The following is a 24,714-nucleotide window of genomic DNA, read 5'->3' as shown; positions in this document are numbered from 1 at the left end:
CCTATTAAATTCACATCACACTCTTCTGTTTTGAGAGGAAGTAATAAACTCCGTTCATGCGGGCAGCCAAGATGTAGAAATCTGGCGCTCCCATCTTGCGTCGGGTGGTATTGCGTGATTGCGTCACTGCGCTCTCATTGGCTATACGCCGTATTACTGTGCTGTGTTTGCGAGGGGAACCACGTCTATGCCAGACATAGACTGTAAAAAGAAAAGACGGAACAACCCCCGTGTGGAGTGAAGCTTTTATTTTTAGAGCTCCCCCTGCTGACTGGCTGCAGTATAGGTCATAAACCCCGCCTCTTCAATGAGAACAGATGGGATGTGGGTCAAACTGTAAAATTAAAATACTCTTCACATAATTTTTTTTTCAGACCTGAACTCTGTTGTGATAATTAGTCATTGTGTTCAGGTGCTAATTTTTCTGTGAAATTTATTTAAGGTTGAAAAACGGGATTTTACGTCACATATGACGATGATTGACAGCCGCGGATCTTGCGTAGCTCTCTTTGTGAATGGCAGGTACGTCATTAAGACAAGCCGAGACGCCATTTGACTAGATATTTGAGTTGAACAATATCGTGGTTTTGTACTAATCTATATGATCTGAACAAGCCGTTGGTAGAATTTCCAGCGGGAAAGATACTTAAGTTCCTGGCGTAGCTGGGCTTGCGTAAGTCATCTGGGCAGTCCGCTAAATGGGCGGGGTGTGTTACCAGGGCCCTTTTTTTTTTAATTTTTATTATTATTTTTTTAATTTTTATTATTGTTATTATTATTTTTATTTACAGAAACATTTACAGATGTTACAACCTGCCGGACCTTTTTTCTCCTTCTTCTTCTTTTGTTTCAGAATCTTTTTATTTTATTGTTATTTTTTATTGATGCAATTTACAATAGGTGACATTAACAAAGCAAGAGGCTTGAGTTATGTACAGTTACAAACGTCGGCTTTCACATCAGTCATTAACATACAGGTATAAAAATAAATTAAAGACAGAAAAATACTTCTGTATAACATTTACATTTACATTTACAGTTCAAATTCAATAGAAAGTTCTATGGTTTTCACAGCTTTAGAGTTGGTGCAGCGCTTTAAAGTGATTATGTATGAGGATAGAAGTGATTGGAATACAAAGAATTTAGGTTTCTGATATGATAATTTAGAGCAGTGTATAGTATATTTTGCCAATATTAGGATCAGGTTTACAACAAAGAATTTTTTGGAGGGATTTTTTTCCATAAACTCCAAAAATAACATCTCTCACTTTTCATTTTTTTTTTTCAATCAAATTGGATGATGATATTTTCATTCACAAACAAACCGGTGTCATATTTTACTGAAAGCGCGTCGTGGCGAGATTGTATATGCGCATGCGCGCACATGCGCACTACCGGAAAATTAATTTGCAAAAAAACAAAAAACAAAAACAAACAAAAAAAAGTCATTTTTGTTTATTTTTGTTTTCAAAGTGACCGGACACGTGTTTTATTTGTTTATTGAATTATGTTAGGTTTCGGGTTTGGGTTATGACGTCACATTTTCAAAATGGAAGCGCTTTATTTTGGCTTCAAGAACGTTGAGGTGGAACAGCGACAGTGCACGCCGGGGAGCCAGTTAGCATCACAAGCTACTAGACCGACAGTTGACAGCCGAAAATCCTCAGGCAGTAAAAGTAAATTTCCTGAAAGAAAGTTAGCGTCACAGTTCAGTGTCACTGTGCTAACGTCAGCTAGCGGCTCGTGATTTATTATTAAAAGGTCTCACGGACTAGGAGAGGAAGACAACGTTTGTTAAAGGACGATGTTTGTACCAGCAGGAGAGGGATGAAGATGACTCCACATCTGGGGCGAACCGTGTCAGTATGGCTATGCGTGGCTCTCGTCTACTGGTGAGTTAAAAACACTTAAGAAACACTACGTCTAACTACATCGTTTATGTTCTAATCATCCAGGAAGGCAGGTATAGGTGTGCAGTTAAAGTAATGTGTGTAGCTATAGCTAGTTTAGTTAGCATCACACTGTGATGTGGCACTTGGCTGACTTTCAGCTGCTGAAATGCTGACCTTATCAAATAAAATAAACTCAACCTTGTATGATTAATCAACCATGTGACGTTGTATTACTTCATTGCTGTGAACTTATGGCATCTAACTCATTTTATTACTAGTCCACATGACTTGCACAGAAACTATATGCTAAGAAATGGTAAATAAAATCAAGGAGAGTTCACACACACACGCACCTCAAACAGGATAAAATCTATATTATTGATTAGATTATTGTTGCTAATTTTATTGATTGCTTTATTTCATTATATAAACAACAGTTAATCAACAATAACTAGTGCAGAATAGTGGGAGGTTAAGTAGCTTTTTCATGGATGGTTTACATGGGAGATTTCATTTCGAGTAGAAGTTAAATCCTCTTTCAACAGACCTTGTAAACACTCAATTCCTAATGCAAGTCTGAAACACACACACGTGCACGCACGCACTTCACCCCCTTTAGTAGTTTTGAAAAGCCCTTTCACTCCTGTAGGTTCTACGCAGCTTGTATCCTGAGTTACCATGACTACCTGTCAACATTGAGCTCTTCTGCAAAGCTGCATTCAAGACATTTTTGTGAAATGATTTATGAACGGTATTATTGCAGTCCAAACAACTGCACACCCTTGAACGAAGCAGCAGCTGCCATGTTGAAAGTCTCAGGTCAATCTGAGCCTGATTCGCAGAGATATTTGAGGAACAGACACACTGACAGAGATTCCTTGCTTTATGGATAGATACATTAAAAAAAAAAAAAAACATTACATCTTTTGACAGTGTTTAAATTTGATATTTATTAACCACTATTTTTGCTGTTACATTAGAATTTTTGCCCACAATAAAGTCTGAAGTAGCATTTTCTTAAATTGGTTGGATAAAGAATATAAACCTTTGATATTGCTGCCAATTTAAAAAGCTGAATTTATCATATTTTAAACATCGTGGAGATGTCAGGAAATTTCTGAAATTACTCACCTCAGTATTTTACTAAAATAACTTTTTTATATTTCAGACTTTATTTTAGATTGAAAAATTGCTTCAAAAAGAAAACACGTAGAAGGGAGTAATATATGAACTTGCTTAAGCAACTTTTTACATTACATCACATTTTTTTGTTTTGTTTATTTCCTTTTATTTTTTATTCTCCTGTGGTCAAAATCTGGTCCACATTCCATCTAAGTTGGACATTTCTGTTTAGAATAAAATTTCCTTAAATTTTTATTAAATCAGTTCCAAATGGCTGTAATTGACCCCTTTACACCTTAGGCCTTCGGAAGTTTTAAAGACAATTAAATACAGTTGTTTACATCTGGAAGTCTGAGGACTGAGCCACAAAAATGTTGAAAGTCCACTTTTTCTTAAAAAATAAAAATAAAAAATAATAATTCTTGTTCGGCCAATTCAAAATCAGAACCCGAACGAGTTAGGCACCTTTGATTTAAGAAAACTAACAAAAAACCAAGAGCAGCTCTTTTATTTATTTATTTAAGTAAAATAAATGCCATCATTATGAGTTGTAAAAATATTACAACTTTTTGTTTAAGATTTAGTAAAACTGCATCTACTCTATAATAAAAACAACCTATTATTCCATTCATTTTATCTGATTTTAATCGTCTAAATATTTTTTGTCTTTAAAGCTCAAACCTAAAAACACCTCAATTACCGTAATATCTCTGCACTTCATGGCTAAGCTAACGTCAAGAGACACCATGCACATGCAGATATAACGTTCAACCGATCTCGCCGGGATTAGAGGCCTTTCAGTCATGCTCAGTTGACCGAGAGAGAGAGAGAGAGAGAGAGATTAGGATGGGTGATTATGAGTTGGAGGCATGATGTTTGAGGATAAAAATAAACTATAACAGGAAGAAGAATCTGCTACTCTTCTTCAGTAGGCCTGGTTTAGAACCATGCAAGCTCCATCTGGTTTAATAGGGATCATTGATGTACATGTGTTTTCAGGAAAGCCCATAAAAGTTAAATAGGGTTGATTATTTTCTCCTAAATTAATTAAATAAGTGCTCTCTTAAACATGTGCTAGAGGGTCATTTATTGTCAGATGAACCTTCACCCAAATATAAGTTCCAAAGTGCACTGTAGTAGGTTTTCATCAGTAACAATTCTGTACGTGGCTGCATTTATCTTTACCTTCAATTCTAATTCCAGTCTCTTGGTTGCAGTCGCAAAACTAAATAAGGCAGTGGCTATCCGTACGGTTGCCGTATCAATTTCCCGACATTCTATCCATACGCATCTCCCCTATTGGGCCAGTTTAGATCACGTGATTGGTCATTCATTGACCACTTTAGGTCGCGTGACTAAGACTAAACCTAACCCTAAAAATTGTTGCGATATTTGGGTATAACCTAACCCTAAGACGCTACGTACTTGTACTTCGGTAACCGTACCAATAGCATCGGAGGTTGTCCGTACGTCAACCATACAAATAGACATTTTCAATAAATAAACCCAACATGATGCTGCCACTACCGTGCTTCACTGAAGAATTGCAGTGTCTGGTTTATTCCATATATAACTTACATTTTATTGCATAATAATTCCTTTGACTTGATGCCTTTTTGCATTGAAATACTTGTCTTTGTTTGTTGCAATCTAGAATTTTCAAATGAAGAAAAAATTAATACAGCAAACGGTTTATCAATCTTAATATTTAAAGAATATTATTAATTAAGGACTTACAAAGCATTCAGATTTGTTTAATTGGTGCTTGTCTCTCTGTACAGAGTTTGCATGTTCTCATCTAGTGTATGAGCTTTGCTCCTTGTAACCAGAATATCTATTTGGAGCATTTGCCTCATGAAAATACAATAGATTTGTTTTTGTTATTTATAAAATTGGTTAGATTTGAGAGAATAACAAACAAGCCTCTTTCTCACTTTTTTGTTTTCATGTTTTTTTGTCTATGTGGTTTTCCACTGGCTTCTCTGGTATACCACTTACTTCATTTAATATTATCTTGTATTATTATTTATTTATTTAGTTTAATAAGCCTGTTGTTTGTCTGATCAGACCAGCTGTTGCACCAGCAGCCAAGTAAGTCCCTGGCCTGGAGTCCAACAGTAAATCCAACAGATTAATGTATTCAAAGTCCAGTTTCAGACAATCATAAACTATAAATCAAACTAACATATGAATACACTTCTAAATATGTGATGTTTAACTTTGTCGTGTTTTATTCAGGTGGTTTAACACAGACAAACAACTTGTTTGAAGTGTGACTTGGCAACATTTACAGAAAGATAAGATAAAAAGGTGCTGTTAGGTCACAGGCCATCTGGACTTTCTCACTCTGTCACTCAATGAGACTGTATGCAGCTAAACGTATTTGTTTATTTGATGCGGACATTACAATTACATTAGTTACAACCCAGATGTATTGTTTTTGAAGTGTGTTAGCAATGAGCACATGTGCTAATTTGCAATATTCTCTGGGACTCATTCACATATCTGATTGTTAGTTTTGTGGCTTATTCATTGAGTTTTGCTGTAAATCATTACATCACTATTACAGTAACTGCATTACTGTTTGTTTGGATTATGGGAGGTGTTTTTAAAAAAGACTGTCGCTCTTTTTAGTAGACCGTGAGCTTGCAGGAATATTATAATTTTTTTAATGATTAATGTTTTATGATGTTCTTTATGGTAAATGTATTCAATTACATGCATGATTCTGAAAACAGTGTTGGTGTTCTTTGCAAGTGTTTGAAACTTTGAAATAAATCAATGGTGCTGCCGCCTTTATCCGCAACATTTTTTTTCAACAAAGTTTCTCATTAACACTTTTGAACTGGAAACTGGTTCAAACAGGATTAACTGGAGTTTTAAAAAGGCACACCTCATTTGTTAGGAAGTGGGAGGGGCTGGGCAAAAGCTACCATAAATACTAGAACTGGAAGAAGACCAACTACATTATATAAGTACTAATTTTAAGCAAGTAAAGCTTGTACCAAAATTGTCATTAATTGCGTCTACTCAAACTAGACTAAAACAAAGAAGAAGAAAAAAAAATGGAATAAAACACTTGTTAAAAGATTAAATCCAAGTGGAAATTAAAATTTGCATCAATTCCAGCAAGATTCTTTTTGAAGAATATGTTAAAGCTGATATTCAGAGTTTCTGAGAAATCTATGTTTATGTATAATTCTTTTGAAATGCGAAAAAATACCTAACTAGTCTTTTACTATGGTCTACTGGTGGTGGTCATTCATATACATCAATGTATATAAGTCCTGCCTTCGTCCTATAGACCCCTATGTATGGAAAAGAACGCCGTAATCGCCCAGCCAATAGGCTTTGACTTCCTGTAGCGGGGACTGTCAATCAAAGTGAACGTGTGTGCATAAACTGTGCACGGAAACGAGGACGTGCATCACAACAGGAAACGGGTATCACTCTGAGCAGCACAGCATCATGGAGGAGCGCTCCGAAGCTCTTACTTCAGAAATATACATCGCCAAAAGAATAACGATCACCCATTGATCTATATCAATGCAAACTTGTTATGTTCCGCGATGCGCGTGCACAAACGTAGAGGCGTGGCTTCTGGTAGATTGGCAGAGGCAGGAGGAGGAAGTGGAGCTGTTGAGGGAGGGACATCGAGACATTCTCTCAGAAACTTCAAATATTTATTTAGACAAGCAGATGCCTCTGATAAAGTATGGCAGCTGTCAGACGAAACATGTCAGTAGATAAAAATGAATTTCCCGAGGGACGGTTGTCTGTATAAATGAGACATGAAATATTATTCAAAAAGAAGACAAAAGCAATGTTGCTGGAATTATTACGTGAAAGTCAAGGAAACGACAAAGCAATCAGCAGAGGCCTTTGACGAAGACTGGCAGTTGTCAGTCGAAACATGGATTTCCTGAGGAACAGTTGTCTGAATAAATGAGACCTTAACATAAAAAATTGCTATCAATAAACACAACTCCATAGGTGTAATAAAAAATGAACCCATATTATACTTACTGATTGTATATATTGGTGCTTTCTGTTATTTTTTTGTTTAGGTTCCTACAATTCTCTGTTGGATGCACAGAGTCTCTCCAAGAGGGCGTGACAATCTTATCTTCTCAGAACATCAACTCAGAGGACAACACAGGGGAAAATTCTAATCATCTCAAGGTAGCTGGAGAAAATTGTGAAACCTTTGACCAAAGCTTTAATGCAGCTAGTTGTTTTATTTCCCTCTTTTTAAATTCTGTTACTGAACTGCAATAAAATACTTCTGTGTTGTTGTGCACTAGTAATTTGTAATCTGCATGTTTGTGTTTTATAGAATGATGAAGAAAACTCTATCCCACCTGCTCAGCTTTCATCAGAGAGTGAGCAGGTGATGGAGGGTAATCATCATAGTGAGGATCAAATTCCAGTGGAGCAGGTGGGAAAACAACACGCTAAGGTAACGGTATAAAGGGCCCTATAAAAAAAATGTACATTTTTTTTTTCCAAATTCCGTTTTTAGTTTTTTCTTTCCTTTTTTTTTTTTTTTTTTAGAAAATATTAGTTTTAAACTTCTGTGAGAAAACAAATCAAACACTAATAAAAAAAAAAAAAAATATATATATAATTAAACAAAAATGTATGTCCAAAATAAAGTAAGATACAATTAAAAGGTATATCATTGTACTGTGAGGAAACAAAATAAATACTAATAAAAAAGAAAACGAATTCTTTTTTTAATTATTTAAAAAGAAGGCATTATTTGAATGCCTCAAATAAAGATACATTTGCTTATTTCATATGTAAATGAAAGATTTGTAAACATTCCATCAAGCAGAGGAATGAGGAAAATTGCAATATTCAAAAGAACATTGTACACAACAGGAAACTTTAAAGCAAAAAAAAGTGTACAATTTCAGCCAAAAACTGCACCTTAAACGTCATAAAAAGATACAGACCATGCTCTCATCAGGGTGAGAAATATTTAAAAGTACACCAAATAAAATTGAAGGTAATTTCATCAGGCCTTGTGGGGAAAAAACAAGTAGTTAATATGAGTTGATCCATACACGTTAAACAAAATGTATATTTGTTATTAGTAATTTATTTGAGGTAGCTGTATAATTTTTTATTTTGAATGTAGAGTGGGTAACTAACTGCCGGGCGTTGTGCTGTATCCTTTTTGTTGGAAGACTTGAACTTTGCAGTGCTTTCGTTGCTCCCACGCTTGGAAATTTCACTGTGTCGAAGCTCCCCACAGCTGTCAAAAGAAAGGCTGTCCGCCGACATCCCTGTCTCCGGCTTAGCTTCCCACCGCTCGTAGCCCCGACGACTGTCGAGGAAAACACCGGCCCCAAAGCCCCAGTTGTTGGCATGGCGTCACCCCACGCGGTCTCCAGGTGTTGGCTGTCGCCCTCCAGTAACTTAGCGGCTAGCTCCCACGTGGCTGAATTTGATCGTCATTAACTTGTTACGTCCTCCTGTTTTGGAGGCCCCGCCCACTGAGTTCAAACAAGAAAAAAGGCTTTTTCAATAAGAAAGTCGGTATCCTCACGTCTGAGGTGGAGCAAAACAAATTTGCTTTTTGACAGTGTGAAAACTGGAATTAAAGAAGCGCTTAAAAGAAACGCTTTTTGGAAGAGGATCAACTACTGAGCAGGTGACGTCTGCCCCCGTGTGCACGAGAACAACTTCACAACAGAGATCCTGGAGACACACACGGACGTGACGTTTATATTGATCTCACTCCACGCTTCTTAGGCAATAAATATCACAGTAAAAGAAATTAACGATTGAAACACCTAAAAATTATGAAATACTGTCCCTTGACTGTGTTTATTATGCCTTCAGCCAATTTCTTCAAACTCATCACATTACCAATTACTACAGCGCATTTGTAAAAGTTTAATGAACTATTTACAATTAAAAGCACGAATGAGGTCCTTTTTCCAGTCAGATTTTGCTGCTGAACCACAAATCCATTCACACAGATTTGCGTAGACAAGCTCAGACCTGACGTGAGTTCTGACCATAACGTACGATCATGCCAGAGTTGATAAATACCGAAGCTTGCGTGAATTTGGTTGAACGCACGTCGTACGCTCAGATCTGAGCGTACGAACGGTTGATAGACCATTTTTTAGTTTATGATATTTAGCTTATTGAATGATGAGGCTTACACTGTGGATTTATCTGATGAAAAACAAGTAGTTAATATGAGTTGATCCATACACGTTAAACAAAATGTATATTTGTTATTAGTAATTTATTTGAGGTAGCTGTATAATTTTTTATTTTGAATGTAGAGTGGGTAACTAACTGTTATGAAATTGAAAATGTCCCCCTGTTTGTCCCACCCCACCCGTCGTGCTGTATATTTGTGAAGTATAGATGTAACATTTATCAAGAAAGCAATGGGACAAAGAATCTGTGTTTTGTAAGTTCAGTTCTATATAAAGGAGCAGTTTTAGGGTGACATTATCCTGTGGTTTGACTTTCTATCTTTACTTTAATTTCTCTCTATTGATTGAACATTTGCAGCATTAGCATTAAGTTGTGGTTATTGGGTCTAACATTTTTAAAATCCACTCATGAACTTAAACATCTCTCTCTCTCTCTTTTGTCCATTAGGCTTTTGAAGTTGACAGTGTTGCAGAGAAAAAGCAAGAGGCAGAACAAAAAGTTTTGGTAATGGAGGAAACTTCCATAAACCAACAACCTGAAGCAGTCAGCATTCAAGACCAGGACGCTGCCTCTGTTAATTTTACTCCAAATCTACAAGATCATACCTCCGTCAACCCTGAAGAGGACATGAATAATAGGCAAGGAGTTTTTGTCCTAAATCTTAATCTTAATGATGAATTGTAATTAGCGCTAGAATTTATTTTTTGAATGAAAAACAAGTTACAAATGTAAACATTTTCAAGAAATTCAACAATTTATTCATTTTCTACCACACTTTTTAATTGACTTGTAGTGTGTTCTCTAAATGTTCCCATCATTTTTTCCCCACTGATTCTTTGTATTCAATCTGTTTAAAATTATGGGGGGAAAAAACAACTGCTTTGATTGTTAAAGCTGTTCATTTCACAATGATATTTCCAGTGAGTCTGCTGCTGCTGTGCCTGAACCGGCTGCATCTGAAGACACTGTCTCTGACCAGCGTCCAGAAAACCCCTATGAAAGTGAAAGGTGGGTATAGCTGCTCATCTGCCTGTTCATCCACACACTTTACCAGACTGTTAAATCATTATATTATACACAATTAAAGCTTCTGGAGACATTTTTATCAGATAAAGTTCTATTTCATAGCATTTGTGTCGATGTGTCACTATGGGATGTACACCATATCAGAGAAGTCCATTCTCATTCCGCCAATCAGATTGGCTGATGAAAATAAATCCCTCCGTCGCAGGTAGTCCCTCCCACTATAAGAGGGGCGGGCGAAGGATGCATAGGCATTCTTTCACCTCTTCTCGTACAGGAAGTACTCACCGCAGCAGCTCAACTGTCCACAGGTGGACCCTCCTCGGATTCTACTGCCGGGCGTTGTGCTGTATCCTTTTTGTTGGAAGACTTGAACTTTGCAGTGCTTTCGTTGCTCCCACGCTTGGAAATTTCACTGTGTCGAAGCTCCCCACAGCTGTCAAAAGAAAGGCTGTCCGCCGACATCCCTGTCTCCGGCTTAGCTTCCCACCGCTCGTAGCCCCGACGACTGTCGAGGAAAACACCGGCCCCAAAGCCCCAGTTGTTGGCATTGCGTCACCCCACGCGGTCTCCAGGTGTTGGCTGTCGCCCTCCAGTAACTTAGCGGCTAGCTCCCACGTGGCTGAATTTGATCGTCATTAACTTGTTACGTCCTCCTGTTTTGGAGGCCCCGCCCACTGAGTTCAAACAAGAAAAAAGGCTTTTTCAATAAGAAAGTCGGTATCCTCACGTCTGAGGTGGAGCAAAACAAATTTGCTTTTTGACAGTGTGAAAACTGGAATTAAAGAAGCGCTTAAAAGAAACGCTTTTTGGAAGAGGATCAACTACTGAGCAGGTGACGTCTGCCCCCGTGTGCACGAGAACAACTTCACAACAGAGATCCTGGAGACACACACGGACGTGACGTTTATATTGATCTCACTCCACGCTTCTTAGGCAATAAATATCACAGTAAAAGAAATTAACGATTGAAACACTTAAAAATTATGAAATACTGTTCCTTGACTGTGTTTATTATGCCTTCAGCCAATTTCTTCAAACTCATCACATTACCAATTACTACAGCGCATTTGTAAAAGTTTAATGAACTATTTACAATTAAAAGCACGAATGAGGTCCTTTTTCCAGTCAGATTTTGCTGCTGAACCACAAATCCATTCACACAGATTTGCGTAGACAAGCTCAGACCTGACGTGAGTTCTGACCATAACGTACGATCATGCCAGAATTGATAAATACCGAAGCTTGCGTGAATTTGGTTGAACGCACGTCGTACGCTCAGATCTGAGCGTATGAACGGTTGATAGACCATTTTTTAGTTTATGATATTTAGCTTATTGAATGATGAGGCCTACACTGTGGATTTAACTGATGAAAAAAATATCATGCCAGCAGCTTTAAATGCATGGATTGAATGCAAGAAAATTATTATTAAATGCAAGTAAATAAGTTTCATTGAGAGTTTAGGCCTACTGATGTTCAAGGTCTTTCTAAAAAATCACCATGCATCATGAACACACAAGCACATCCTGCAGCTTCCTCTAAGTGTGAGCTTGCCCTCAGGTATCACTAAGCTTTACTTGTGTATTACAGCAGTAGCCCTCCACTGGTGCTGGAGAACAACGCCAATGCTCACACCCCAGGCACGAAGAGCCACTCGGATCCTCTTATGAGTCCTCCAGCCGCTCACAGCACAGAGCATCCAGAAGCCCACGCCTCTGACATGCAGGAAGAGCCGGTAAAGAACAAGGATGGAGACTTGAGATGTGACCTACATTCCCCTCCAGAAGAATTGGAACGGCAAGGTCAATTCCTTTGTTTTTGTTGGGTTTTAGATCTAAACATAAATATGAGACAAAAGTACAGAATTCCAGTCACCTCTTCCCCACCCTTTCCATTTTCTACCCCGATTCCCTCTTCCCTGTTTCCTTTCCCCTCACCTAGGTGTAACACTGCCCTCTCTTTTTATATCCTCCATATAATAAAGTTCTTCCTACCCTTTCTTAGGGAGGGCTGGTGATGGTCACAATTATGCAATAAAATACATTAATTTGTTTAATTGCAATAACAAAACATGCACTGCTATCTATAAAAGATTGCACTTGCAGTGTTAACCTTCGACAGCACATGCAGACAAAGAAAAAAAAAGATTTACAGCTTTTATTTCAGGGTATTTACATCTAGTTGTGTTAAACAACTCAGGACAGAGCACCTTTTGTTTGATCTCACCCACTTTTCAAGTGAGCATGTGACTGATGGGTGTTTCTAGTTCCTCAGGTGTTGCCTTTTAGATTGATTGCCTAAACATAATAAAGTTTGTGTTTTTGGCTTTGGGTTTTACCTATGAAAACTTTAGGTTATTTACATAACCCCTGTTCTGAGTAATGGAATATAAATGCATTCACCTGACACTTCCCAGCCACCGTAGTTATGCCACCAAATATTAAATGTTATTCACTTTTAGTGGTTAAGGACGCTGGGCTTGTATTCGGAGGGTTGCCGGTTCAAACCTCACCTGGGCACTTCACTGTAGGATGTTGAGCAAGTCCCTTAACCCCGAACTGCTCCCCAGGCGCTGCAAAAATGGCTGCCCACTGCTCCTCAGGGATGGGTTAAATGCAGAGAACAAATTCCATGTATGTAATAACATTACATGGACAATTAAAGGCGAAAGCCCCGATATAATTAATCTTAGATGTAAATATCACGAAACAAAAGCTGGAATTCTGAATTTTTGTCTCATATTCATGTTTTGATCTGAAACCCAAATGTCTTCAGTATACAACAAAAACAAAGGAATTGTTCTTGTGTTCCAATACTTTTGGAGGGGACTGTATTTTCCACTGTCTATCAGAGAACATGTCCCAGCTCTCATTTCCTTATTATTTCTGACAGGACATGGGGCCCCTTGTCACCACAGACACAGATTTAAGCAGCAAAGGTGCAGAGGACAATCCCACTTTTGATGAGTGGAGAAGAAAAATGATGGAAGTCGAGAAAGAGCAGAGTAAGAAGATGCTTTTGTCTTTTTTTTTTTTTTTTTTTTTTTAAAAACTAGGATTCAAATATGCTGTGTGTATAGTGAACAATATCTAGGACAGGGGTCTGCAACCTGCGGCTCTGGAGCCTCATGTGGCTCTTTGACTCTTATGCAGTGGCTCCCTGTAGCTTTAAATGCCATTAATCATCAATGCAAAGGGTATTGATGATTAATGGCATTACCTTCAAAAAAGATTATGAGAAAACAATTGGTTAACCTAAAAATAAATCACATTGTACTGCAACCTCTACAGACCATCAACTTTCAAAGTTTACAAAGAGTATTTTGGAACAAAACAGATATTTTATTTGTGTGGGGAAAGATTTATTTAAATGCCAACATGCCGGCTTAATGTGCATGCTTGATATATTGCAAGAAATTAGCAGATAGCATGTGTTGACCAACATGATCATGTGTTATCAATTTCAAGTTATTTTTTGTAGCCCTTCAAAAACATTAACTCGTAAAATGATTTGATATTATTTTAACTGTATAGAAATGTATACGCTGTATTGTCTTTGAGAAGGACTTTAATCCAGATGAGATTAGGCAAAATGGCTCCTTGGAGAGTAAAGGTTGCACACCCCTGATCTAGGAGCATAAAAACTGTATTAAAGATAATGTTTTACATTCAACAATAACGTAACATGAAAAGGAATTGTTTACTGCTGTTTAGATATGTTGTTATGATCTTTCATCTCTCACAGCAGTGTCTACTCGCACATCTAACAAAGGTGGGTTGAATGGTATGAAGAAGGCTCAGAAGAACTTCAATAATAACTACGCTTCAGTGGAGTGTGGAGCCAAGATCCTCGGTGCCAACCCAGAGGCTAAAGTACATTTAGACACTAATACCTGCAGAAAAATCCCCCAATTCTGCTTTTTTTGTCTACATGATTTTTTTTCTTGCACAGAGCACCTCAGCAATACTAAAGGAGAACATGGACCTTTACATGCTGAACCCATGTGGCAATAAAATATGGTAAGTTATTTTAATGCAGTGGTTCCCAACCTTTTTTTGGGTCGTGACCCCATTTTTATATTACAAATTTCTGGCATCCTCAGAGACTTTTTTTCTTCTAAAATGTGTTTTTTAATCATATTGTTTACACTGTGTTACAAATACAGAGTAGTAAGGATTAGTACACAATGTGACGGTATGTGCCAGCTCAGATATTTTCATACTGCTTTTTATTTGAACTAGCTTTCAGCGGTGGCCAATGAAAAATATTCTAAGGGGGGCTGTGCCATATCAGGTCAAAAGTCAGTGTCAGTAACCATTCCGACACAACTGAACAGAAACAGCAGGATATCAGTGCTCTGTGAAATATTAATTGTTTAATGCCAATATTAATAACTTGAGGCATTTTTGCACAAAACATAAACACGTTGCACAACCACAATTTTGGCAATAAATCACTACTTACTACACGTTTTTACCTTTTTATATAGAGCTGAACACACGAAACAGTGCATTAGTGGTAAATCGGTCAAGTTTATACAAAGAAAAATGTGGTCAAGGGAATGATTGTGTGTGTATACAGACAGACAGTACTCTAGTTTATATGAATATGAAACTGACCTAGACAATAATGATGGTACCCCTGACTGCAGTGATTAGCTTAACAACAACATTGTGCAACAAAATATTTGTTTGTGTGTGCGTGCTCTTGTTCTCGATTCCTTGCATGCATGAGCTCACACTGAAAGCGCATCACCGCTGACTGAGTTAAAACAGAGTTTTTGGTCACGTTTTTTAACATATATGATGGGAAAGTTTGTTTACTCACTGCTGAATGAGACAACAAAGTTTCTACACAATACAAGCGATGAGCTGATGTCTGCTTCTGCAACAGCTGTGCGTGTGCATGTGAATGAGACGGCGTACAGGGGGAGGGGGGGTAAAGACGGAGCCATCAGGGAGGCTACATTCAAAATCATGCTAGCTTTTGAAAATCGCCTATCCTATCTTTAATTCGAAAAAGAATAATAAATATTTAAGCTCTATTGTTTTTTTTATTGTGAAAAATAGATCAATAAATAAATACAATAAAAATAAATAAATAAATAAAAAAAAAATATATATATACATACATATACAGGGTTCTCGCCAGTGCAGTTGAGCGTACAAGACCCCCACACTGTGATTTTGGCCCCTACCCTGTGTTTCAACCGGCATAGGGGGACCTGCTGCTGTTTTTTCCTTTTTTAATCGGTACAACGTCCTAAAAATACCTCATTTAAATTGGAGAAAATGTATCGTCTTTGCTCTTGGTGCAAAGAACACCTCAGAGAATGGAGAACAATCTAACACTTGTTTGTGCCTCTCGTTGTTGCACATGCTGCACTTAGCCATCTCCTACTCTGTGAAAATTTCCTGGTGAGAACCTTTTACTATAACACAATTTTAATCAGTATATATTTATTTTATTATTGCTAAACATTTTAGGCAACCCCGTTTTATTTCCCGGCAAACCTACATGGGGTCACGACCCAAGGTTGAAAAACCCTGTTTTAATGCATCATAATTTAAGCTGATCATTTCTTTTGATTTTATTAAAGCACATGTTTTTTGTTCTTTCAAATATAATCCTCAGGTTTATAATTGAGCTCTGTGAGCCCATCCAGCTGAAACAGTTGGACATTGCAAACTTTGAGCTCTTCTCTTCCACTCCCAAAGATTTTTTAGTTTCCATTAGTGACAGGTAAGCACCACAACAACAACCACAATATAGCAAAAATTTTTGTAATGACTGTATTTTCGATATTGGAAAAATACTTTTCTGACCTCCAGTTTAAAAGTGAGTGTGAATGCATCATCACAGGTACCCAACTAATAAATGGTTGAAGCTGGGAGCTTTCCACGCCAGGGACGAGCGCACTGTTCAGAGCTTCCCGTTGGATGAACATATTTATGCTAAATATGTGAAGGTGATTGCAGTTCTTGCTAAAATGTCTTTCTTTAGTATTTCATGTAGCAGACTGTCTTTAGTTATTGTGTAACTGTTGCCTATGTTTGTTTCTTGCTACATTTGTTATTGTAATCCCAGTCATTTTCTCTTCTCTCACTAGTGGCTGTCCCAAGCTTTGTCTTTAGTGTTGCTCTTTGTGTCCATTAGTCTGAACAATGCCAACAGCTACCATCTTACATTAAATCAATAATGTAGCACAGCAGTGTTATAAGTCCTCATGCCCTCTTCTTAGGTCTTCGTCTTCTTAATTGTTCTTATTCTTTCCATCTTGCTTCAGATGTTCTCCAAGTACATAAAGGTTAGACCTTCATGTTGTGTGCCGTGGCTGTAAAAAAAAAAAATTGTTCTTCCTTTTAACCTGATTGATCAACAAAGAAGTTAATTATGATTTTTTTTTTTTATTGACTAGATGTCACATTTAAATTAGGGATGTAAGTGGTTCCCAAAGTGTGCAGCATATGAATTATAATGCAGGTAATCCAATACTTAAAGCTGCATTATGTAGAATAGTGAGACTTGTATAGAAACAACCAAGGTTATTATGGATTTTTGACCAGATGACGTCAAAAAACTTACCATGTTAAGGCTTCGTTTATTCAGACAACTTTTTTCAGGAAATTTTCTTTGAAGTTTACGTTGATCTCCTGCCAACTGTCAGTCTTCCTCAGAGGCATTTACTGATTGCTTTGATCTACTTTCTGGGTGAGGTCCCACACATGGGACTCTCTTCTCCATAGACCATCAGGCGACGGGGTGCGTGGCCAGTCTGAAAGAACTCTCAAGTTGACCACTCCCAGAAATAATTCATGAGGACACCTCAAAGCAATCAGTAGATACCTCTGAGGAAGACTGACAGTTGGCAGCTGAAACATGGCAGGAGATCAAAGTAAATTTCTGGAAAAATGTTGTCTGAATGAATGAAACCTTAATATATTGTTTCAAAAATCAATACAAAATGAACTTGCTTGAATTAAAAAAAAAAAAAAAAGTACATACTGCAGCTTTAAGTGATTTGTTATTACCGAATTGGATGGTTTGAGAAAAAGTTCCTATGTACCAAAGGCAGGGGGCAGCAGACATTTTGTGAACCACTAACCACAATCTTGCTTGTATGGGTGTCTAAAATATAGTGTTTTGTTCATAGGGGTGATTAAATTCTGATTGAGCTACTTCTAACATTATCATCAAAATTACAATATGCATTGATTACCTTGTATCATTGTAATCAAACAATTTGTGACAAAATGTTGATTATGATTGTGTTTTTTGCAGGTAGAGCTAGTCTCTCACTTTGGGTCTGAACACTTCTGTCCCCTTAGTCTCATCAGGTACGTTGCATGTTCAGTTATGCCTTGTGCTATAAAAATTAAATGGGATTTTGTACAGTACTTATCACTAAATCTCTGGTTATAAATATGGTTTGGATTGATTGATGTTCTTTTGGAAGCTACAAAGTCTTTGGTTGAAGTATAGGATTAACCCTCTTGCAGTCTGCTTACAAATCTGTCACAGTCGCACATAAATGGTGCAAATCTGAGTCAATTTTAGGGAGGTGGGCTTTTCCCATATTTTGAGGAAATCAATGTATGTGCTCGGTCTCTGTTTGAACCTTGGTGTGGATGGACAACAGCCTTTTTAATTAATAATTCTATTCTACAGAGTGTTTGGCACAAGCATGGTTGAAGAATATGATGAATCAGGCGATCCTTCAGAAAGGCACGAGGATTCAGATGATGACTTGGGTAAGAAAAGACAATATTTTTATGTCATTAATACACCCATCTTGGCTTTAAATGATTTAAAATAATCTGTGTTATACTTGACTTTGTGAATTAAGTGTTTGTATTTGTCATGTTTCAACTCTGAAAACATACTTATAACTTGTTGAAATGTAACTTTTCCAGAAGGGAAACAATGTTTTAGGGTATCTCTTATTAAAGCTGTTTTCTACCTTACAGATGGTTCTTCTGGATCAGCACAAGGCGACGCCAAATTATCGGAGAATTTGATTGGATCAGCAAAGGGTATTTCTGCCTGCAGTTGACTTCTACCCTTTATCTAAGAGTCATTATTGCTTTAACTGTATAATTTTTAATCCTCAGATGCTATTTTGAGCATGGTGAATAATATTGCCGTCAATGTCCTTGGTGGAACCGCAGAGACACAAGGTACGACGACCAGTACAGCAAAAAGACTCTTCTGAATGATTGCTTGTTACTTTGTATTTTTAATCATCCCAAATCACAGGACAATATTCTTTTAATCATTAAATAATGTAGTGTTGTTCCACATGTGGAATTATTTGTTGTCCAGCCTGTCATTATGTATATGTCACTTTCTTTTCAAGAAAACCTTGGAAGTGAGCCATCTCCAGACCTCCAAAACACTGCTGAAACTACCACTGAAGAACTCACTGTAACGTAAGTCAAGCTTCAATAACATTGAGGCAAATAGTTTCAATTTGAGTTTATATTCATAACCAAGCATTTCTCACCATAATAATGTATTTATACTTTTTTCATCAACAACTTGTACCAACAGCAACTAGTTTATTAAAGTAAATCACTGAAATAAAATACACATTTAAGGATTCAAAGATTTTTATTTGTCATTTAGTGCATGAACATGTATATGATAAAAAATAATGTCCCCAAGTTCTCTGTTAAGCCCTTAAAGAATAATAGTAGAAAAACAAATAATTCAGCGACCTGATGGTCTTATTCTCTTATATTATCTATTTAATGTGATTCAATGACAATCTCCTTCATAAATTTTGTTTGTGGAATGAAAATAAAAAAAGATTAGAGGGATATTGTCTTTTTAAAAAAAAATTTTTTTTCATTTTGGGGAATTGTGAGAATAATTTGAGGAAAAATTGAGGAAAAAATGCTTATATCATGTGATATAAGCGTGGGAAAGCTGTGAGACCTGGGAAAAAATGTGCAGTTTCTTTTAATTTGTGTATTTGGAGGGACTCGGGTATCTACAACTTAGTTTGTTATTTACATGAGTCATGTTTTCACTGTAATTTTTAACTTTTCCCTGTGGGCCGATTTAAGAGCTTTAAAGGAAAGGATTTGGCGCCCGGGCCTTGAATTTCACTACTGTGTTCTAATACATCAGTTAAGTTATTGTCGTTCATATTGCTTGATTTTACATTTTGTTTTCATCTTTCTTTTTCCATAGTCCCGACCAAAAAGATGTGAAGTCATCATCAGACACTGTTACTCCAACTGAAGTCGTTACTAAAGAGACATCTGCCACACTTAGCAGCGCAGAAACGCTCACACCAACAGAGGAAGTCACTGTTTTTCCTTTGAAGGAGGATGAAGAGGAGCCAATTAGCTCTTCAATCACTCTTCTGGACAAGGAGGTGGATTTGGAGGAGGAGAGTGAAACAAATAATCAAAACGAACGAGTACAAGAAAAGCAAATCCACCCCTCTGCTGTTACCTCCCTGCCTTCTTCTTCATGCTCTTTTGCTACTTTCCTCCATGAATATCTCCAACAAAAGTGTTCAGCTCTCCGGCCTGAAAAGAGGAAATGCCAAGCGGTTAGTGAAACGTTAACTATTACCCCCACTCAAACTGTCCCCTCGTACTTACCTTTGACTATATCGGAATATTCAAACTTTCCACAGCGTCACAGCGATTCCCATGACAGGAAACAACCAGAGCCTTCAGGTGACACTGTTGCACCAAAAACACCAGAAATCCCAGTAGAGTCCATGTTTGAGTCTGTGCTCTTGGAGCCCAGCCAAACTGTGACTCTCCTCCCAACAAGTGCCACAGATTCAACCTCGGGTCAACACATTGACTATTTAGAAACTCCATCGCTGTCTTTGGAAGAACCTGACAAAGATGGAGAATCAATAAAGAACCAGAAGACATTGAATAAAGAGGAGAGAAGTGAGCCTTCAGCTTCGCTCCCCAGCTCTGTCCATGTGACACTCAGTGCCAGAGTCCCAGTAGAGGGTGGTTCACCTCAGCCCAAAGACAAGAAGCCAATCATTGATGGAGCCAATGTTGAGACGAGTACTGTTGGTCAGACTCTAGAGACAACAGATCAGCCACAAGATCCGCAAGTAGCCACTGTATCTCCAAATTTAGATCTCCCGGTGGATTCAGAAGGTGTTCTTAAAGGTGATTCTTCCTCCATGGAAGCATCCCACCATCTCTCTCCAGAGCAGGTCACAGAAGTGGAGCCCCCAGACCTCCATCTAACCATCACAGATGCTAAAAAAGAGGAGCTAGCAGAGGACTTGGCTACATCTTCAGATGGCAACAGTTCACCTCCTTCTCAGACTTCTTCAACCACAGCCTCACCATCACCATCAGACATTTACGCACAGGCCCCAAATGACACGGAGCAGAATGGAAACCAGGTGCACAGCTCCAGTCAGAAGGAGTCGGTGTTCATGAGACTCAACAACCGCATCAAAGCCTTGGAGATGAATATGTCCCTCAGCGGGCGCTACCTGGAGCAGCTGAGCCAACGGTACAGCAGCACAAAGGCAGTTTTCTTTGTTTTTCACCTAAAATAGGACTGACTTTAAATCTTTGTTCCATTTTCATTTAAAGGTACCGAAAGCAGATGGAGGAAATGCAGAAAGCTTTCAACAAAACTATGATTAAACTTCAGAATACCTCTAAAATAGCAGAAGAGCAGGTGAGTTCACTGTTAAATGGATGAATGAAATAATGAATACATTTATGTCACTAGAGCAGAGAAACTGAAGCTAAAAGTGACTCGTCAAAAATCCTACATTAATCCTATTTTATAACACAGCAAAGCATGCTGGTAAACCTTCGGTAACATCAATCAGACATGGCCTGGACCAGGTTCAGTCAATGACTGTTTTTTTTTAGTTTAAGGAATGTGATATTGGCACCTTGTGCACCAGATCTTTACAACTTTGGTTCAACAATTAATGTAACAACTATAAGCAGACTACTCAAAGTACTTTAACAAACTGATGCCGTCTTTCACAAAACAAAAGTATGTGACTGTTGCTCTGATGATGTGTTACATTTGGTGACGTTTACCTCACATGAACAATAGAAATTTGTCATGATGGCCATGCCAAATCCTTTAAGTCGTGTGATGTCGGCTTTTTTGATGCATTGTGTTGTTCACACAGGACCAACGTCAGACTGAATCCATTCAGCTGCTGCAGGGCCAGCTGGAGAACATGACTCAGCATGTTCTCAACCTGTCAGTCAGAGTCAGCCAGCTGCAGAGCGAGGTATATGTGCACTTTACATGTGTGTTTAGCCTGTTACTAAGAAACGAGTCACGTTTTCTCTCACCCAGTGGTTACGCATTAGGATAATTTTTCATTCCACGATCTAGTTCAACAGATAATGGCACAAATATGATTTATATTAGAATTAGTAGAGAATTAGAGACTTTTTCCTCTGATAACCTTTTATTTTTAATTATCTTTCCGCTCTGTAGGTGTTAGACCGGCAGAATTATCTGCTGCTTTCTCTGCTGCTGTGCTTGGTTTGTGGTCTTCTGCTGTGTGCCTACAACTGTTGGATCTCCACCAATCCTCCAATCACAGAGTCTGAGCCCCCCATACCTAATAATTACACCGTCTGCTGCCCTGAGAGGTAACACTGTGTTTGGACATCCCTGCACACATTCAGCCTGTTAATTGATTGACATTTACTGATCCATTGCATTGCAGCTAGAAACTTCTTGATCACATATCTGTGACTAATGTCTGAGGGAAATGATTGTCCTCAATCATTCCTATTCTGTGTCTTTTATTAGAGAGTTTTCCTGTGATGAGTTGACGTTAAAGAAAAGCGCATCCTACCCACTCATCCATTCTGAGTCACTTCAATTAGCCACCACTGAAGGTAAGAGGGTAACTTGTAAAAAGGTCTGCCAGCGCCACACAGGACTATATTTATTTTGAAATTCTCTACTTAATTTTGAACACACAAAAAAAACATTTTAAGAATCAATTATTATTGGATGCACATAAACTGTTTTTTAAGAGTATACAGAAAGACAATATCAATCACATGCATAATTATTTAACTACTGTATATTTGCATTTCCTGTGTCACACTGCATTAGCTTAGCTTAGCATTAACATTAGTAGCGTTAGCATTAGCTAGCATTAACATTAGCTAGCATTAGCTAGCATTAACATTAGCTAGAATTAGCTAGAATTAGCTTAGCTTAAGTATTAGCCTAGTGTTAACTTTAGCCTAGTGTTAACATTAGCCTAGCATTAGCATTACTCTAGCGTTAGCATTAGCCTAGCAACGTTAAAGAGTAACTAAACCCCAAACCCACTTTTTTCTGCTCAATATATACGTATTTGGGTATTAAGTACTGCTGTTTATTAATCCTAGTCCCCCTCACATTTTAGTAAAATTATTTTTAATTTAGCATATTTAGTTGTAAAATGTCAGTTACTGGCCACTAAGGATTGAGCGCCTGCTATTACAAGTGAGTTTTGCTATTGGCTAAAACGTATTCTACAGATTCCCCTGTGTCATCATCTTTCACTGTTTGCTCCGCCCCTCCTATTAAAGCTGAGAGGAGGAGGAGGGTTTCCCCCAATCATAGCCCTCAGTGAGCATTGATTGACAGCCATTGAGGAAGTCTACTGTGTTCTGTGTGAAACGTCACCGCTGTCTTTGACTCTGTGCTTCTATAAAGAGCAGATGCTGCGCTAATCAGAGGGTTTGTCAAGCTGTGTGTGTATTTGCAGACACATCTATGCTATGTGTGTATTCCTGTCTGTGTCTGCACGGACATGTGTGTACGTCTTTATCGCTGTGTGCGTTAGGTGGTAGGTGAGCAGGGCTGTTTGCCCCTGAGTGGTGTCTGTAAGGCTGTGTGTGAGCTTCACGTCATGATTGTGTGTATGGGGCCATTATTGTAACAAAACTATTTGTGTGTGCGTAATACAATCCGTGTGTCTGTACATTGATCTGTGTGTGTAGAATTAGGGTTTGTAAATGAAGCGACAACTGCTGGTTTCTAGTGGTATTGCACGAGATACAAGCATTAAAAAGTTACAGATCGTATTCGCTAAATAGTGTTCCAAAAACCCGTGTGTGTGTGTGTGTGTGTGTGTGTGTGTGTGTGTGTGTGTGTGTGTGTGTGTGTGTGTGTGTGTGTGTGTGTGTGTGTGTGTGTGTGTGTGTGTGTGTGTGTGTGTGTGGTGTGTGTGTGTGTGTGTGTGTGTGTGTGTGTGTGTGTGTGTGTGTGTGTGTGTGTGTGTGTGCGCGTGCGCGTGCGCGCGCGCGCGTGCGCGTACAGAGTAGACGCATCATTGTGTGCATTACCGTCTGTCTCTGCAGGAGTTGACGACCGACTGAAGAAGATAACGGATAATAGTGAGGATGCATGAGACATCCTGACTGATATCCATTTTTTCTAAATATCAGTGTATCTGCATTGCATATTTGGTACCTGATTTAGTTGCCATTATTACCAAGTTTGTGTGTGAACTATTTAAATCGTGTCCTTGTTTGTTGTAGGAAAACAGGGCCCTTGTTCAAAAAGAGGAATTTTATAATGTTATTTTTATGTGTATTCACAGGCTTAGAGAAGCTCCATTCAGAGGAGACACTCAGTGTTTGTCTAACAAACAGAAAGGTGTGTAATTATATTTATTAACCGGCTGCATCATATGATTACAGATGAAAGTGTTTCATACTTCTCTTTCGTTTCCTTGTTCTGTGCAGAAGAAGCGTCGTAAAATGAAATCCGTGGTAAACACGGAAACACTTCATCCCTCGTTGGATTCAGTTGGTCAACTGTGTAACGGTGCTGTTGTATGTAATGGTGCCTCCGTCACCACGGACCCCCCACCCCACACAGAAAGGTTACTTCATCCGTCGTTTAGAGACTCGCCGTCAGAAGGCAGCTCAGAGGCTTCGTCTCATTCAGACGACCCGTCGTTCTGTGGCATCACCACAGCCTGCTCTGGGTTCTGCGACGGCCTTCCTGTAGCCAGGATCAGAGCTGAGAAACGGGCACTAAGACGTAGGCGTCCCAAAGGCAGCTGTGCAGCGGTGCATCTGCTTCAGGCTTCCTGAAAGCACAAGACTGAACAATGAGCCTATTTCTATCAGCTGTGACATCAAGAACAGAAAACTCCTGGTTATGATAATGTGGCATTCTCAGGTCATTTCTGACTTTAAAAGACAAAACTTTACGAGGACGCTGGTTATGTGGCAGCTTTAAGCTTCAACACAACATTTCTGCTTCTCGTTCATTTTGTTCACGTGCACTGTTCTTTTTATTTGTTATACTTCAAATTAAAGAAGTGTGTTCTGAGCTTTAAAAGCTTTTTCTTTGTGGGATGTGAATGTTGACTTTGAACTTTAACGTTGAGTTAAAATGTGTTTTCTGTTTATGTCAGCATTGCTTTTAGATGGAAGTCAAGATTAAAACATTCCTCTTTAAAATAAAAGAAACGGCACATTTTGTTTAGTTTCTCACCACACAC

The 24,714-nt window shown here is 38.2% G+C and overlaps 1 protein-coding gene across 6 annotated transcripts; it reads left to right on the top strand.

Annotated features, from left to right (window-relative positions):
• Window positions 1-1,447: 1,447 nt before the first annotated feature.
• Window positions 1,448-24,692, top strand: LOC114479516 (SUN domain-containing ossification factor). 6 transcript variants are annotated; one of them, XM_028473234.1, is made up of 25 exons: window positions 1,448-1,892; window positions 7,082-7,196; window positions 7,351-7,473; window positions 9,645-9,835; window positions 10,119-10,205; window positions 11,814-11,958; window positions 13,116-13,227; window positions 13,968-14,095; window positions 14,175-14,242; window positions 15,858-15,965; window positions 16,086-16,191; window positions 16,510-16,530; window positions 17,505-17,560; window positions 17,892-17,974; window positions 18,191-18,256; window positions 18,335-18,400; window positions 18,580-18,652; window positions 19,419-19,785; window positions 19,873-20,729; window positions 20,813-20,900; window positions 21,373-21,477; window positions 21,690-21,847; window positions 22,011-22,099; window positions 23,803-23,858; window positions 23,948-24,692. In XM_028473234.1, exons 1-25 carry the CDS (start codon window positions 1,828-1,830, stop codon window positions 24,299-24,301), a joined length of 3,687 nt encoding a protein of 1,228 aa, XP_028329035.1. In that variant the 5' UTR covers window positions 1,448-1,827; the 3' UTR covers window positions 24,302-24,692. The 6 variants fall into 6 exon arrangements, with proteins under 6 accessions (XP_028329035.1, XP_028329034.1, XP_028329032.1 ...); XM_028473233.1 differs by having other exon boundaries at window positions 7,351-7,452; window positions 19,419-20,729; XM_028473231.1 differs by having other exon boundaries at window positions 1,449-1,892; window positions 11,817-11,958; window positions 19,419-20,729.
• Window positions 24,693-24,714: the final 22 nt, after the last annotated feature.

Source organism: Gouania willdenowi, chromosome 17 (assembly GCF_900634775.1).
Source record: "Gouania willdenowi chromosome 17, fGouWil2.1, whole genome shotgun sequence".
Taxonomy (NCBI): domain Eukaryota; kingdom Metazoa; phylum Chordata; class Actinopteri; order Blenniiformes; family Gobiesocidae; genus Gouania; species Gouania willdenowi.
This window is presented reverse-complemented; position numbering and strand designations above follow the sequence as displayed.